The sequence below is a fragment of the Antedon mediterranea genome, chromosome 6, assembly GCF_964355755.1.
Source record: "Antedon mediterranea chromosome 6, ecAntMedi1.1, whole genome shotgun sequence".
Lineage (NCBI taxonomy): Eukaryota > Metazoa > Echinodermata > Crinoidea > Comatulida > Antedonidae > Antedon > Antedon mediterranea.
In genome coordinates, this window is record NC_092675.1 from 2,096,130 (window position 1) to 2,110,763 (window position 14,634).

The 14,634-nt window shown below is 32.1% G+C and overlaps 1 protein-coding gene across 2 annotated transcripts; it reads right to left on the reverse strand.

Moving 5' to 3' along the window:
• Positions 1-11: 11 nt before the first annotated feature.
• LOC140051849 (uncharacterized) lies at positions 12-14,293 on the reverse strand. Of its 2 annotated transcripts, none has more exons than XM_072097175.1 (12): positions 14,144-14,293; positions 13,067-13,210; positions 12,324-12,680; positions 11,541-11,672; positions 11,043-11,171; positions 10,399-10,482; positions 10,099-10,271; positions 9,422-9,634; positions 7,787-7,959; positions 7,006-7,105; positions 707-864; positions 12-303 (listed from the first exon to the last, which is right to left on the reverse strand). In XM_072097175.1, exons 1-12 carry the CDS (start codon positions 14,208-14,210, stop codon positions 159-161), a joined length of 1,875 nt encoding a protein of 624 aa, XP_071953276.1. In that variant the 5' UTR covers positions 14,211-14,293; the 3' UTR covers positions 12-158. The 2 variants fall into 2 exon arrangements, with proteins under 2 accessions (XP_071953276.1, XP_071953275.1); XM_072097174.1 differs by having other exon boundaries at positions 13-301; positions 702-864; positions 14,144-14,291.
• Positions 14,294-14,634: the final 341 nt, after the last annotated feature.

A 14,634-nucleotide genomic window follows, 5' to 3' on the forward strand; every position in this document is an offset into this window, starting at 1 on the left:
AGAAATAGAGGATCTACAGCTATGGTATTCGTAATTCTCAAATCTACTAGACAATAAAAATTATATTTGGGCAGCTTTATAACATGTTTATTGGTTTTTTATTTTCATCTCATAAAACCAGGGAGGTCTGTGAACTCATCAATGACAAACTACAATACCTAATTTGGTAATTGCGAACGTTTCTGGTCTTTCTGCATTTTAAACACTGTTGCTAAGCACAGAATGACTGCCATAAAGAACATTACAATGGATACAATGCTGCTTGGTGTTACCAACTTTGCATTTGATTTCGTAGTATTGTCTGTCAAAAAATAAGTGTATGGTTCTGAAAAGAACGTGTGTTTCTAATGATTTACGTACGTGAAGTTATGATATGTTACATTTTGAACAATTATAATGATAAAAATTGGGGGGGGGGGGGGGGGCTCAATTATGCTTTGATTATTGATTCTTTTTTTAAATATTTTTACTTGACTTTTTTTTCGCCGTTCTTGTTTGATTGTTTTACTTATTCAGTTTTTTTTTCTCAATAATATTTAAAAATGAAAACAAGTCGTTATTTCATGATTTGTCAAATATTTTAAAAACATCTTCACATTGTTTTTAAACATATTTTTAGCACATTCAATGTATTTTTAATGGTAAACATAAACAATATCAAAAACGTGTTTCGAAATTGAAAAAACAATACTTAAATTTACCTGTAGAAGAGACAAGTTGTACGGTTCGAGCGACAGAACGTTTGATGATCTTGTCGCCCTCTGTTGATCGTCGCTTCCTAGCAGGTGCTTCTTCGCAAGATGTCGGACATCTGCTAATACCATCGCGTTCATCACACAGAACTAAGTCGCATTCAAGAACAATCTGAAACGTAAAACATGAATTAATGACTCCAATATATTAAATGTACACTGTTAACCTTTAACAATTTTTTAATATGAAATTTGATTTGATTAAAATACGCCGAACTATTGTAATTTTATAAGGCATTTAGCTAACTTAGCAAAGTGACTTGACGAACTGATTTATTTCAAAACTGAACTTATTTTTATACTAACTTGTAAATTGACTTAGTTCTACTTGTAAAGTGACTTACTAGATCAACTGATTTATTTCGAAACCGAATTTACTTGTATAGGCCTACTAACTTGTAAACTGATCAACAAAACGCAAACAAACGCCTAGGCTGATTCATGTTAAGTTACTCCGCTTCACTGATCGTCAATTTGTACTGAGGAATGCTGCAAAAACGCTGAAGAACAATCCACTGCACACCAATCTTATATATATTAGCGACGATGTTTCAAAGAAGGTGAGAGAGCAGCGGAAAATACTGAGGCAAAATCACATCGAAAGAATAAGACGGCGATCGGACGTTAAGTTCGCGTTTATCCCGTTCTGTGTGCCTCCAGTTATTAGATACCAGAAGCAAGATGGCCGCTTTGAATCATTCGTACCTGGACAAAACAGCAAATGAACTACCAGGGTGTAAACAAAAGGTATTTTGATCCCTAGACTGTGAACACTTTTTATAATTTTCTTTTTTATCTATTACTACGGCATTGCAAATATAGATATTTTTTATATCAATTTACATGTACATGATAGCTACTCGCAGATGGCGATGGTTATCCAATGCTACGCATTTTTGTATTTGATGTTCTCAAGTGTAATTAATGTTAATGTTATCTTTAATTTTATTTTTTTTATTTTGAGTATCGCATTTTATAGACTATTAAATGTGTATGTTTTTATACCCACGGTAATGGAAACGGCTATACAAAACCGGACTCCGCTAATTATTTGCATTCTTAACATATACTATTTATTTCCATCAGATAACGATGTACAGTATCTATAACGACGTTTATGATCTCAATTGTTATTATCTCTCTGATATAACTAAATGTATAATAATAACGCAGACAGTAATAAAACCACAAAAAAATAAATATGGGTAGCATAGATATATGTAGTTTAAATGTACGGGGGCTTAGAAACCCTTTTAAACGCAGCACCGTATTTAATTGGCTAAGGGATCAACCCTTCTCCATATATCTCCTACAAGAAACCCACTGCACACATGAGCTGGAAACTGCGTGGCGTAATGACTGGGGTTCTGAGATTAAATTTAGCAATGGAAAGAATAATTCGGCTGGAGTCTGTATTCTTTTAAAATTAAATGTCAGCTACAAAATAGGAAACATATACAATGATCAAAATGGGAAATTTATTATTATGAATATACAAATAGAGGATAAACATATTACAATTGCAAATTTATATGGACCAAATGATGACAACAGTTTCTTTTTTGAACAATTTAATAATAAAATTGAGGAGTTCGCACAGTACTCTCTAATAATAGGCGGAGATTTTAATACAATACTTGAACCTGATCTGGATAAGAAAAATGGAAGAGGTCAAATTCACCCGAGATCTGTAGAACAAATAAATAGTATAAAAGACAATTATAATTTAATTGACATCTGGAGACAGGAAAATCCAACTAAAACCCAATTTACATGGCACTCCAATCAATCTCCAAAAGTGTTCTGTAGGTTAGATTATTTTCTTATATCCTATGAACTTTGGTCTCAAGTTGAAAAAACTTTAATATCACCGGGTTTTAAAAGTGACCATTCATTGATTACGTTATCAATACATGGAATAACAAGCAAACGAGGGTCAGGTTTCTGGAAACTGAATACAAGCCTTTTAAGTGACCCACAATACGTTAAAGAAATTAAAGAAACCATAAAAAACACAAAAGAAGAATGTTTAGAAAATAACCCACATACTGTATGGGAAATGATAAAATGTAATACAAGGAGAACATCAATGTCGTATTCTGGTAGACTAAATAAAACAATTAAAAAAGACGCGGATCGATTAAACAATGAAATCAAAACCCTAGAAGAGCAATATTGCGTAAACAGTAATGAAAAAATAACCGAAATGATCCAAATTAAAAGAAACGAACTAGAATCAATCTATGAAATTAGAACACGTGGCTCACTGATTCGATCCAAAGCCCGTTGGATAGAAGAAGGAGAAAAAAGCACGAAATATTTTCTTAATTTAGAGAGGAGGAATTATAATAAAAAGCATATAACTAAAATTACAACAGATAATGGAGACATAACTAACCCCGACGATATAATAAATGAAGAAAAACGATTCTATGAATCATTATATAGTTTTGAAGGCGAAAATAACAATGTCAACCCTGCTGATATTTTTGACAAGATACACATAGATAAAATCAATAAAGATGATGAATCTATATGTGACCAGCCCCTTAGAGATACAGAATGTTTAGAAGCATTAAAGGCGATGGATAACAATAAAACCCCTGGGACAGATGGTTTTCCTGCCGAGTTTTATAAACTATTTTGGAATGATATAAAAGATACGCTAATTAACGCTTACCATTATTCTTTCCAATCCGGGTTTTTAAGTATCTCCCAGAAACGAGGGGTGATATCACTTATACCGAAAAAAGATAAATCTCCGCTATTATTGAAAAACTGGCGTCCCATCTCGCTTTTAAATGTGGATTATAAAATTTTAGCAAAAGCCATTGCGACTCGTTTAAAATGTGTGCTGCCATCAGTAATTAATCCTGATCAAACGGGCTTTCTTAAAGGCAGATATATTGGAGAAAACATAAGATTAGTCTATGATGTAATAAAATATGCAGAAATGCACAACAAGCCAAACTTACTATTTTTTGTAGATTTTGAAAAGGCTTTCGATAAGGTGAAATGGGACTTCCTTGATATGTCTCTTAAGAGATTTGGCTTTGGTAAAAATATGATAAATTGGATAAAAATATTATATAAAGACATTGTTAGTTGCGTTATAAATAACGGGGTAACATCAAAATTCTTCAATTTAAAACGAGGCCTGCGTCAAGGATGTCCCTTATCCCCATATCTTTTTATAATTTGTGCAGAAACACTAGGTAACATGGTACGTCAATCAGACACATTTAAAGGTATAGAGTACAATAATGTAGACATAAGAATTAGCCAATTTGCAGATGACACTGTGTTTTTTCTCAAAGACCAAAACTCAATTAAACCGATTATAGATATACTGGATGAATTTTCTATATATTCTGGACTCAGAATTAATTATGAAAAAAGTAACATTATGAGAATAGGATCGTTAAGAAACTGCGACTATAAAACGCCATCTGAGAAAAGTATTTCATGGACCAAAGGCCCAGTAAAATACTTGGGTGTCAATATTTCTTGTAATTTTAATGATATTTTCAGACTCAATTTTCCAGATAAGGCTAAAAATGCTGAACAATTATTAAATATGTGGAAACAACGCTCACTTACTCTGTTTGGAAAAGCAACTATTATTAAGTCACTGTTTCTCCCGATATTCACGTATGTTTTCTCAAATTTACCAGACCCACCCGATTGTTTCCTTCAAGATATTCAAAGTAAAATTTTTAAATTTATATGGAACGGAAAACCCGATAAAGTCAAAAGAAAAGTCATGCTTAACAATTTTGACGAAGGAGGGTTAAAAATTCCCCATATTAAGAGTTACTGTACATCTCTCAAATCATGTTGGGTGAAAAGATATCTTGATGGAAATCAATCCAAGTGGAAAGTGTTTTTAAAAAGTAAGATTAAAGAGGTTGGAGGAAATATTGTTTTCGAAACCAACTTTTCTAAATCTTCAAAAATATTAAAACAATTTGAAAGGTTCCATAAAGATATACTCTCTGCGTGGAGTGAATACAATTTTGTAGAACCGTATACGATAGAGGACATCTTAAATCAATCTTTATGGAACAACTCATGTTTTGATAAAAGAGAATTTAAAGTTGAAAAAAATTGGTTGGTTAAAAATGTAAACTATGTAAAAGATATCGTGAACAAAGAAGGGAAAATATTAGAACTAGACGAATTTAACCAAAAATATAATTTTAAACCAGACTTCTTATTATATCACCAGATTGTAAATTCAATTCCAAAGCTCTGGAAACAGAAATTAATTGAACAAGGTATAAACACAACTAATGAAGTTGAATCCAAATTACAGACATTCATTTCTGTGAAAACGAGAAATTGTCATTATATCTATAAACACATTATATTAAAAAATGTTGAAGAGCCAATTGGAATTGAATCCAAATGGGAAAAGGAGTTTGACAACAAACTTAATTGGAAAAACCTTTTCTCAAATTTACACGCCTGTACAAATGACACTAAGCTAAAAAATTTTCAATTTAAATTTATTCATCGTATAATTTATACAAATACAATGCTCTTTAAGATGTCAAAGGTCGATTCACCAATGTGTAGTTTTTGCAAGGAAAAGCAGGAAACACTGCTACATATGTTCTTTGAATGTGATCTGGTAAAGAACATTTGGGAAAATGTAAAACAATATATGTATCGAAATATCAACAATAACTTAATTATCACCAAAGAAAGTATATGTTTTGGTTTTGGAAAAACACACAGTGATGCAAACATTTTAATTTTAATTACAAAGTGGTACATATTTAGTTGCAAAATCAAAAAACAATTACTTAATTATAATCATTTATTTCACATTTACCAAAAATACAAGGCAACCATATTATTAGCAAAATGATTATTATTAAGTGTATTTTTGCGATACATTATTTTTTTTTTCTTTAATTTCATTACTCTCTTATTTTTGAGAGAGTATTATATCGTTTTAATTGTTACGTTGCCTTTATATATTAATTTTGTATTATGTATGTGATGAAATGAAATAAAAAAAAAAAAAAAAAAAAAAAAAAAAAAAACTTGTAAACTGACTTAGTTCTACTTGTAAAGTGACTTACTAGATCAACTGATTTACTTCGAAACTGAACTTACTTTTATACTAACTTGTAAACTGACTTAGTCTAGTCTGGGTTCCAGACGGAGTTTTGTCTTAATATTAGTAAAAAGATAAATATTTTGGCACATATGGCGTTTCATACGTATACTACTTGATTTTGGATACTCCGTCTGGGGAAACACGCACAAGTCACGTGGTTTGACACCAAGAATTCTTGGTGCATACGATTATCCGGTTGACTAGTTTCAGCTGCGATTGGCTATTCACTCGTACACCATTTTAATATTCATATTTCAGAATTTCTGAACTCAACAACTAAGATGATGCGCATGCGCTATGTTACGTTTAGACAATGTGTACTTGGGTACATTTATGAAAGTTTCTGAAGGCTAGACATTATTTTACATGCCTAGTAGTCTGGTAAACATTTGATGGGATTTTTCCCAAGAACATGAAAACTCGTCTTGATATGATAGGCTAGCTTCTCCGCAAATCAAACATTGAATGGATACGTGTTTCACAAGTCTGTATTTTCAGACAAAAATCGCGGTCGAAATAAAAACAAATAAATAAAAAAAAAAGATAATACAGACTTGGGGCAAGTCTATGACTTAGTCCTACTTGCAAAGTGACTTACTAGATCACAACTGATTTACTTTTAAAACTGAACTTACTTGTATACTAACTTGTAAACTAAACTTATGAAGTCATTTTACAAAATAAGCTTGTTTAGAAAGTAACGTCCTTGTAAACTAACTTACTTAAAAAATCAAATTGTATCGTTGAGACCCACCGAGACGAACAAAGGTAAGTTAAGATCAACCCAGTATGCAATGAAACAGAGACAGAATACAAAGCATAAAAATAATGGACAAAGATAACTTGTAAAGTAATAAGAACCATAAATCCGCTACAAGCAATTGCTAAAAAGTGGAGATGGGCAAGCCAGGTTGCAAGACTCCACGATAAAGATCCAGTAGGACACCAAGGATAGGGAAAACCCAACGAAGAGAAGTAAATAAAGGGTTTTGGAGGAGGAATATATAACACCGAAGAAAGAAAATAACTTGCAAACTAGCATTCTAAACTAAGTTATTCACAAATAAACTTATACATTACTTATAAATTATCTTGTAAACTAAATTGTAACCCAAACTTACTTACTTTAGTACCACTATTAATAAACATGAATGCCTCGATTCCATAGAGTCGCTGATGTGCTGTAGTAGATTGGAATTCTTGCATCGTCGAGTCTCTCATACATCTGTAAAAGGACCGGGTAGTGATGACTGTAGTCACACATGTATGCAAGTTAGTGATTATCATGATTGAATGAAACCAGACGATTACTGCCTCTGTGGCATTCGGTACAATAGAAGCCAGTGTGTGCGTTGTCTTTAATTCTCGGGCATTTTATGAATCTATTACATTATTATTATTAATAAATTACGAGGAAGGGAAGATTGGAAGAAATTACATCGGATATAAATATACAATCCGCTCAGGTTCAGCCAATTCCAAAAGCTATAGGCAGTGGTTCCATTGATGTTCCGGAACTTAGACGATCAAATAGAATTCGAAACCAAATATCAAACCAAGTTCTGTGTATCATTAATAATTGAATGAAAATAACTAGAAACACATTGGCCGACTCAAAATGATTGTATCAATTGTATTGATTTATTATTATATTGTGATTGCTTATTTTGTGTTATTGATGTATTATAAGAGTATTGTAATGCAATAAAATCATCAGAATAATTATTGTATAAAAAAGTTAATGTATTTTAAAAATAAAGACTTGGTATTATTAGAATCGATTAAAGTTATAACAATGAAAATGATGTCAGTCTCGCAATAAGTAGATAAGATACATATTATTATTAAGTTATTCTGTTACTTCGTCTACCTAAAATTAGAATTTTGGCATAATTCAGTAACCTACCCATGTTGTATTACGTAGTACTCGTCGTTAGTTGAATCAGTTGGAAGGGCTTTGCAATTGTCTGTGTATAAAACCACGTCTTCGTCAGAAATATCTACACTCAAAGCAAAGTACATCATGTCACCAATTCGAGCTATAACAGGCTCTTGCTTCTCAGAGTCAAACGTTTCGTCCTATATAGATTTAATAGAGAAAGGTTTTATCAAAGAAAGTGTACATTCCATAGGTTTTGTATTTCAATTATGTTAGTAACTTAAGATGTAACTTCTAATTGAAAGGGATTGACATTAAAAAAAATTTCCACTGCGAAGTAGTTTGATTTTCATGGTTACTGTACAGCTGACATAGTTTTTAAACATTACGTCCATAATATAATGATGAAAACAATATTTGCCTTATACGATTATAACCAATACAAACAAAATATAAAGACACGGAAGGATCTAAGAAAAAGAAGGTAATGATTCTTCAACACCGTTAACTCAAATCCACTATTCAATATTGATAAATAGTATGTAGGCCTAAATTTGTATTCAAATAATTTGGTTACTTAAGGAAAATTGATTGCAAATTTCACTGGAGTAACATTTAAAAAAATGTCATTAAACATTTGAAATGAACACTATTACAGAAAATAATCTTTAAAAAAATCCCCCTTTTCAATAATATACTTTATTATATTACATTAAAGATGTATTGTCCAAAATATTAATAATGAAAATTGATTAGTTTTAATAAAGTTAATCACTTCCATAGAGAAACAAGGCCATATAGATGGCTGCAGTCGCGTGCTCGTTAGTGTTTACCGACCGACCGACCAACCTACCAACTGACCGAAATTACTGAACATGGTTAAAAATGTTGAAATGTTTAAAAACATTTATATTTTTTTAATTTACACGTGCGTAGCCTGTCACTTTTGACGTGCTCGTATAACGTAATTTCGAGTTGAAAAGTAAGTCAAGAAAACAGAAATCGGGCAAAAAGCGTGCGCAATAACATTTAAAGCGCAGTGCGCGCGCAAAAATCTGCGCACTCATGGCAATTTTGTAAACGCTTAAAATTGCCTGGAACGTACTCTTATTTCATCGAAAATAAATTTTAAAAATTTTAAGCGCGCGTACGCATGCGTTACATGCGCTACGCACGTAATTGTATTGCCATAATTTATGATGATTTATGCCCTGAAATTTATGAGTACCAAATTTTATTTAATTGTGATTTATGGTTGTGAAGATATGATTACAAACGTGATTTCGTTAAATCGTGCGTAGACCGCGTAGATTTTTTTTCGCACCGTGAAAACATAACCACATCGATTCCTGGCCATAAGGAATATACTGTGAAAAATTGACTTAGCTAGATTAAACTGATATCAAGATAAGGTCAGAAAGCGATAAAACGCATAGTGATACCGGACCGACAGACAGACCGACCGACATAGTGAACTATAGAGTCGCGTCCACGCGACTAAAAAGGGTGAAATAACAAACTTTTGTTCGACCAAAATTTTGGTCAAGGTGGATAATAAAAATGATGTGATTTCTAATGATATATTCAACAACAAACATTGCAAAGAAATATTTAAGAGGGAAAATATATCGTTTCGTCATAATAACCGTTCAGTGGTTTTACCTCATAAAAGTTCATGTGGAAATTGAAGTCTCCTTTACCATTGGCTCCAAAAGAAATTCTATCGAATACTGGCAAAAACTCATTACTAATGCTTGACTTTTTGCTAAAGCTACAGGTTACTGGTATAGAAACGTCTTTCTTTCTGATAATATCGTCAGTTCCCGTATTAGAGCTTCTGATTAGGTTCGTATAAACAATCGCATCATCCTTTTCCTGTATGATTTTTTAGAAAGCAAAAGGAAACATTGGGGAAAATATACTCAATAGTAAATATATCAAATTGAAGTCTTAATCTTTTTTCCCAGATGTAACGTACGGAACCATCGTTTCTTCAAAAGTTAAATGGTAGCATTAATCATTAAGCTTGGTTCCCACTAGGGAGACGCAACGTAAGGGCATAGACGAATCGCAAGCGAATAGACCAATGAAAAGCGACAGTTGGAATAATCCATCGCTTTCGATTGGTCAAATCACTTACCGTTGCGCTCACTTCTTTGCGTTACGTCCTAGTGGGAAGCAATATTTAATGCAAGCACAACAAGTTGACCATAACAATTAAGCTGTGGATTATGCAGACAGTAAACTCGCTAGCGTTGCGCTTACGTCATTGTTTTTCGTCCTAGTGTTATAAACCAAGCTTTAAAGAAAAATATAACAAGTTTAGATCATAATACTACCTGAGATATCGTTCCGCATGTTGTAGGTGTAAACGTAAATGTGACGTAATTGTCGTTGTACGATCCTTTACAACTCGGGTCATAGAGCCGTAAGCCAGTTACATCAGCATTCCCAAAATTATCCTTTGGTATTTGGACAGTAATTTGATCTTCTGTACAAGTAACTACTTGTTCTGAAACATAGTTAAAATAATTCGGAAATTAAACCCATATTTTAGTCATTTCATTTATTTAAAATCTTCTTTATAATTAAATCCAATGCGAATGGGACTTTAAACTTTAACCTCGGCTTACACTTACCGTCTATTTCATGATTTGGTAAGCTGGTCTGAACAGGTTCTGGAATTAGCGTTACGTCATCGGTTTCCGAGTCTGTTACAAACACTAAAAAAAAGTGATTTTCCACTATTTTACCGAACTATGACCAATGAACTGAAATGACCGCCAAACCCATTACTCAGCAAATTTAAGTTAGTAAATTGCACAGTATAGTAAAATTGAACATCAATAATAATACAAGGATGTGGTTATGAATGTAGTTAGATTTCCGAGAAATAAAAAAATAAAATATATTCTAGTAGATTTTCGGGGTGATAATTAAAATGTAGATTAGTAACCAATAGGGGAATATTTTGATCAAAGTTCCAACCACGTGGGACGGGGAGGGAGAGATTCGACAGGCTGCTTTATAATTTGGTTTTTACAAATTGTCGAAAGTATGTGCGAGGTTGAGTTGAAACCAACTGGACCTTTAGAGTAGGTTACTTAAAAAATAGACTGTTAGCTAAAAATTATGACCTGATACTCAATGAATGTGAGTTTAGTTACTAGAAAACTTCATTGCTGCTTTGAAAATTCGATGCAGGCATATGGGCCTAGTAGTTCTACTGATACTGTGATGTATAACTAATTTGTTATAAATTTCTACAGCAAAATAAATTTACCACCAGTGCTTCCCAATTCACCACCAGTGCTTCCTAATTCTTCAGTTATCACTTCAACGATTTCTTCAAACTCTGTCACAAATTGTGTGACTGGCTTGACAGTGTGTTGTACATCGTGATCTGTGAAAACTAAACCCACAAGAAAATCATTTTGTTACCTGACCTCATATCTTCTTCTATAACTTGGTTTTGTGATGCCATAATTATATTACCTTTTGAAACAGTTATTATTGACTTTGAATTAAATGTAATGATAGCTAACGCAATATCACACACGCCAGATACCCATCGTCTATATATTATGATTGTGATATCAAAATATTATGAGGCTCAAGCTTATAATTTGTGGTAAAGACTACGTCTTTAACAAATATTTAAAAGACGATAATTAATAGCTTTGAATTGAATGATATCTTGGTACTGCAATATCACACACGCCAGATACCCATCATAGATACTTACATCATATAAACATAATCATAAACAATAAGTACAAACCTATTTGTTCAGTAGTCGGTTGTTCTGTATTTAGGTAGATCGTTTCCTCTATTGATGTAGTGGCAACTGGCTCGAGATTATACTCTGTGGTAAAGACTACGTCTTTCGTCGTAGGCATCGAAGTTGTAACATCTGATTAATTAAAACACATTTAATTGCGCTTGCAATTGTCACTATTAACATCTTTGTTATTATAGTTTTCACTATTATTCATTTATTTATTCATCTTCTTTATTTTGGAATACCATAATTCCATACTTTTTCCATAGAAAAAACTACATAACTATCATAATCATCGCCATCATCAAGGTATCATTTATGATTAGAAGCACACCCATGACGTAAGTTCGATAACGTTGGTCCATTGCTAGAAAACCATACGTATGCCATTGATTCTAATCATGAATTTCATTTCAAGTAAAAATACGTGTTTGCTTCTACATTTTAATAAACATTTTTTTCCCTTTTTTTTTACATTTTAATGTCTCTCTGTGCATGTTTAATTTTAATAGGTACCATTTTAATTTAATTTGTAACTAGCCTTTGGCCACGAGATGTTACACATAGATGTTATTGCATTTAATAAAAGTAATATATAACATTTGACTGGAAAATGTTCTATAGGATAGCCTACAGTACTTGTAAGTAAGTGTTGCCTACTTTTTCGATTTTGAGAGGCATGGTATTCATTGTTAATCAACTTATAGATTAAACTGTTTGTTATTGTTTTCTTTTTCAATTGAAAGAAGAAATGTTTGGTTGAATAACCGCAAATATACTTACCAGCCGGACATATATGCGAATTGATTTTGACAGAGTCGATTGCTACATCTCCAACGTAAGTATTTCCACGAATTCCTTCAAAAACGACCGTCGTTCCTCCAACCGTCACCATAAAAGATACCTCGGCCTTCATCCATTCATTTCCTTGTTCACCATGTTCACTCCAGATGAGATCACCGAGTTCGTTCTCTTCATTGGCTAGGCGTACTGCTAATGATCCGATGTCAACTCCTCGCATGTAGTACCAAAACGATAGACAGTAATAAAAGCCGACGTTATTTAGTGGTTCACTTATTAGTCTGGCCGTGTCGTAGTGTCGTCTTGGCGATGAAACTTCAATATAGATGTAGTTGTTGCCTGCGCATTCAAAAACATTACAAATAATAAAATAAGAGTTATATATTTCAGTACAATTTGAAGGTCCAAGAGTTTGTTTCATCAGGAAGATGAATAAATGAAATTCAAAAGATGAACAAATACAGTTCGAAATATTTCTTTCGAAATTATCTTGTTTTATATATTATCGGTATAATATATTGCATTATATATTACATACATATTATAATAGAATAAAAGCCACAATTAATCGATACATTTAGGTATAAACTATTTACAAAAAAATAAAAAAAATTATGGAAAAAATGAACCTAATTGTTTAAAATTAAGATATAAATGAAAAATAAAAATGGATTTCTAAAGGTAAGCCTAAATGTTCCGTAATCCTAAATGTTCCGTAATCTTACATGGTAACGGTATTGATCCCTGATAACCATTGCTAGGCCCTGTTCCAGAAGAGGGTGTGTCACCGCATCTTCGAGTCCAATCGAAGTCATCTCCAGTGTCTTGGGTCCAACTACAGAATGACTGTTGGAAATCACACCATATTTCTACAAGAGGAGATATAGTATTCAAATGTAATGATATCTAAATTTACAATTTAATTGAATTGCACTAATTTGTATGCATTCTGTTAAGAATTCAACGCATGTTTCATTTTCCCGAATTATTGTTTCGATTGTGAGATAGTCTTTACATTAGTTTACAATTTGAATCATATCATATTATTTATACCATCTTTTCAAATTATCTAGTAAAATGTATTCAAACAATAGAGTAATGGGAAACAATCAAGTACAATGATTAGATATGTGATATTTCAATAATTCTATAGAAATACTTACATTAATAATAGGGAAAAAAACAAAAAGACAAAATATTGAAAGCTTAAGTTGCAAAATATTAAGTGTATAATAAACTTAAAATATGATAAATTATACTTTATAAAATAAGATAAATTCTTCTTAACGCTACGTTTAAAGAAGTTAATGTTAATTAATAATTGACTACAAATTTCCAAAAGCAGATATTTTAAAAGTCTAACAAAAAAGATATATTTGATATGAACAGGATACATAATAACAGCCACATATTAAAAATATAAGAACAAAAAATTACTTATACAGAATGGAAATTGAGCAAGCCGATGCTCCTTGTATTTATAACAATAAGGAAAGGAGTAGTGAAAAAAAATACCCTCTTCGTACTCTCTGCATATATCTGGTTGAAATAGAAACGATCATCAATAGGCCTATAAGGAAATATTTGACTTGTTGTGGTACACCACAACATTCTTAAAAGGAAGTAGGCAAAGTTGAGATTGCTTTACTACAATAGTCTTCTGTATAAACTGGAATTACTACAGTATGAATTCTCGTCAGTTCACATGAAAAAAAAACCACTTAAACAATACACTCCTTTAGCTCTACTACTACTAAAAAACTCAATATGTGAGATGCATAATAACTTTAAACAATGTTTACCTTCAGATTTCGACAGTGAAATTACAAAAAGAAAAAGAAAATGTAAGATCAACTTTTTTGGTGCCATGTTGGTACGACCACTCGGAGCTCACGAAGACAAATGAGTATTATTTGAGCGTTGATTAAGTTAGGCACAACGTGCAAACTTACACTCAATCTTCTTATGTCTCATATATTAGCCTCTTGAGTTTATTTTGCATTCTAATTTGAAAACCAACGCAGGGTTAAAGTGTCCGCTTTCGTTCTCCCGCACGGGTTTACTTTGGTTCAACGACATCTTTATCCAAGACCTACTTTTCTAAAAACAATTGTTAAAAAAAAGTATAAATGGTTTGTATAGGCATTTTATTGATATGAATGGTCTATTTGCTTAAACAATGTATTTCTATTAAAATCTACCCACATGTGGATTTACTTAGATATAGTAATTATTCCGGCTTAAGTTTAAACAAGGCCATATAGATGGCTGCAGTCGCGTGCTTAAGTTAGTG

What these genes read in the sequence shown, in the direction of transcription:
- LOC140051849 (XM_072097174.1), bottom strand. Translation starts at nt 14,210, where the DNA reads ATGGCACCAAAAAAGTTGATCTTACATTTTCTTTTTCTTTTTGTAATT. An exon ending in GGGATCAATACCGTTACCAT is followed by an intron (nt 12,681 to 13,066) that starts GTAAGATTACGG and finishes TTGAATGCGCAG; the next exon opens with GCAACAACTACATCTATATT. An exon ending in ACAACTTGTCTCTTCTACAG is followed by an intron (nt 302 to 701) that starts GTAAATTTAAGT and finishes ATTTTTTGACAG; the next exon opens with ACAATACTACGAAATCAAAT.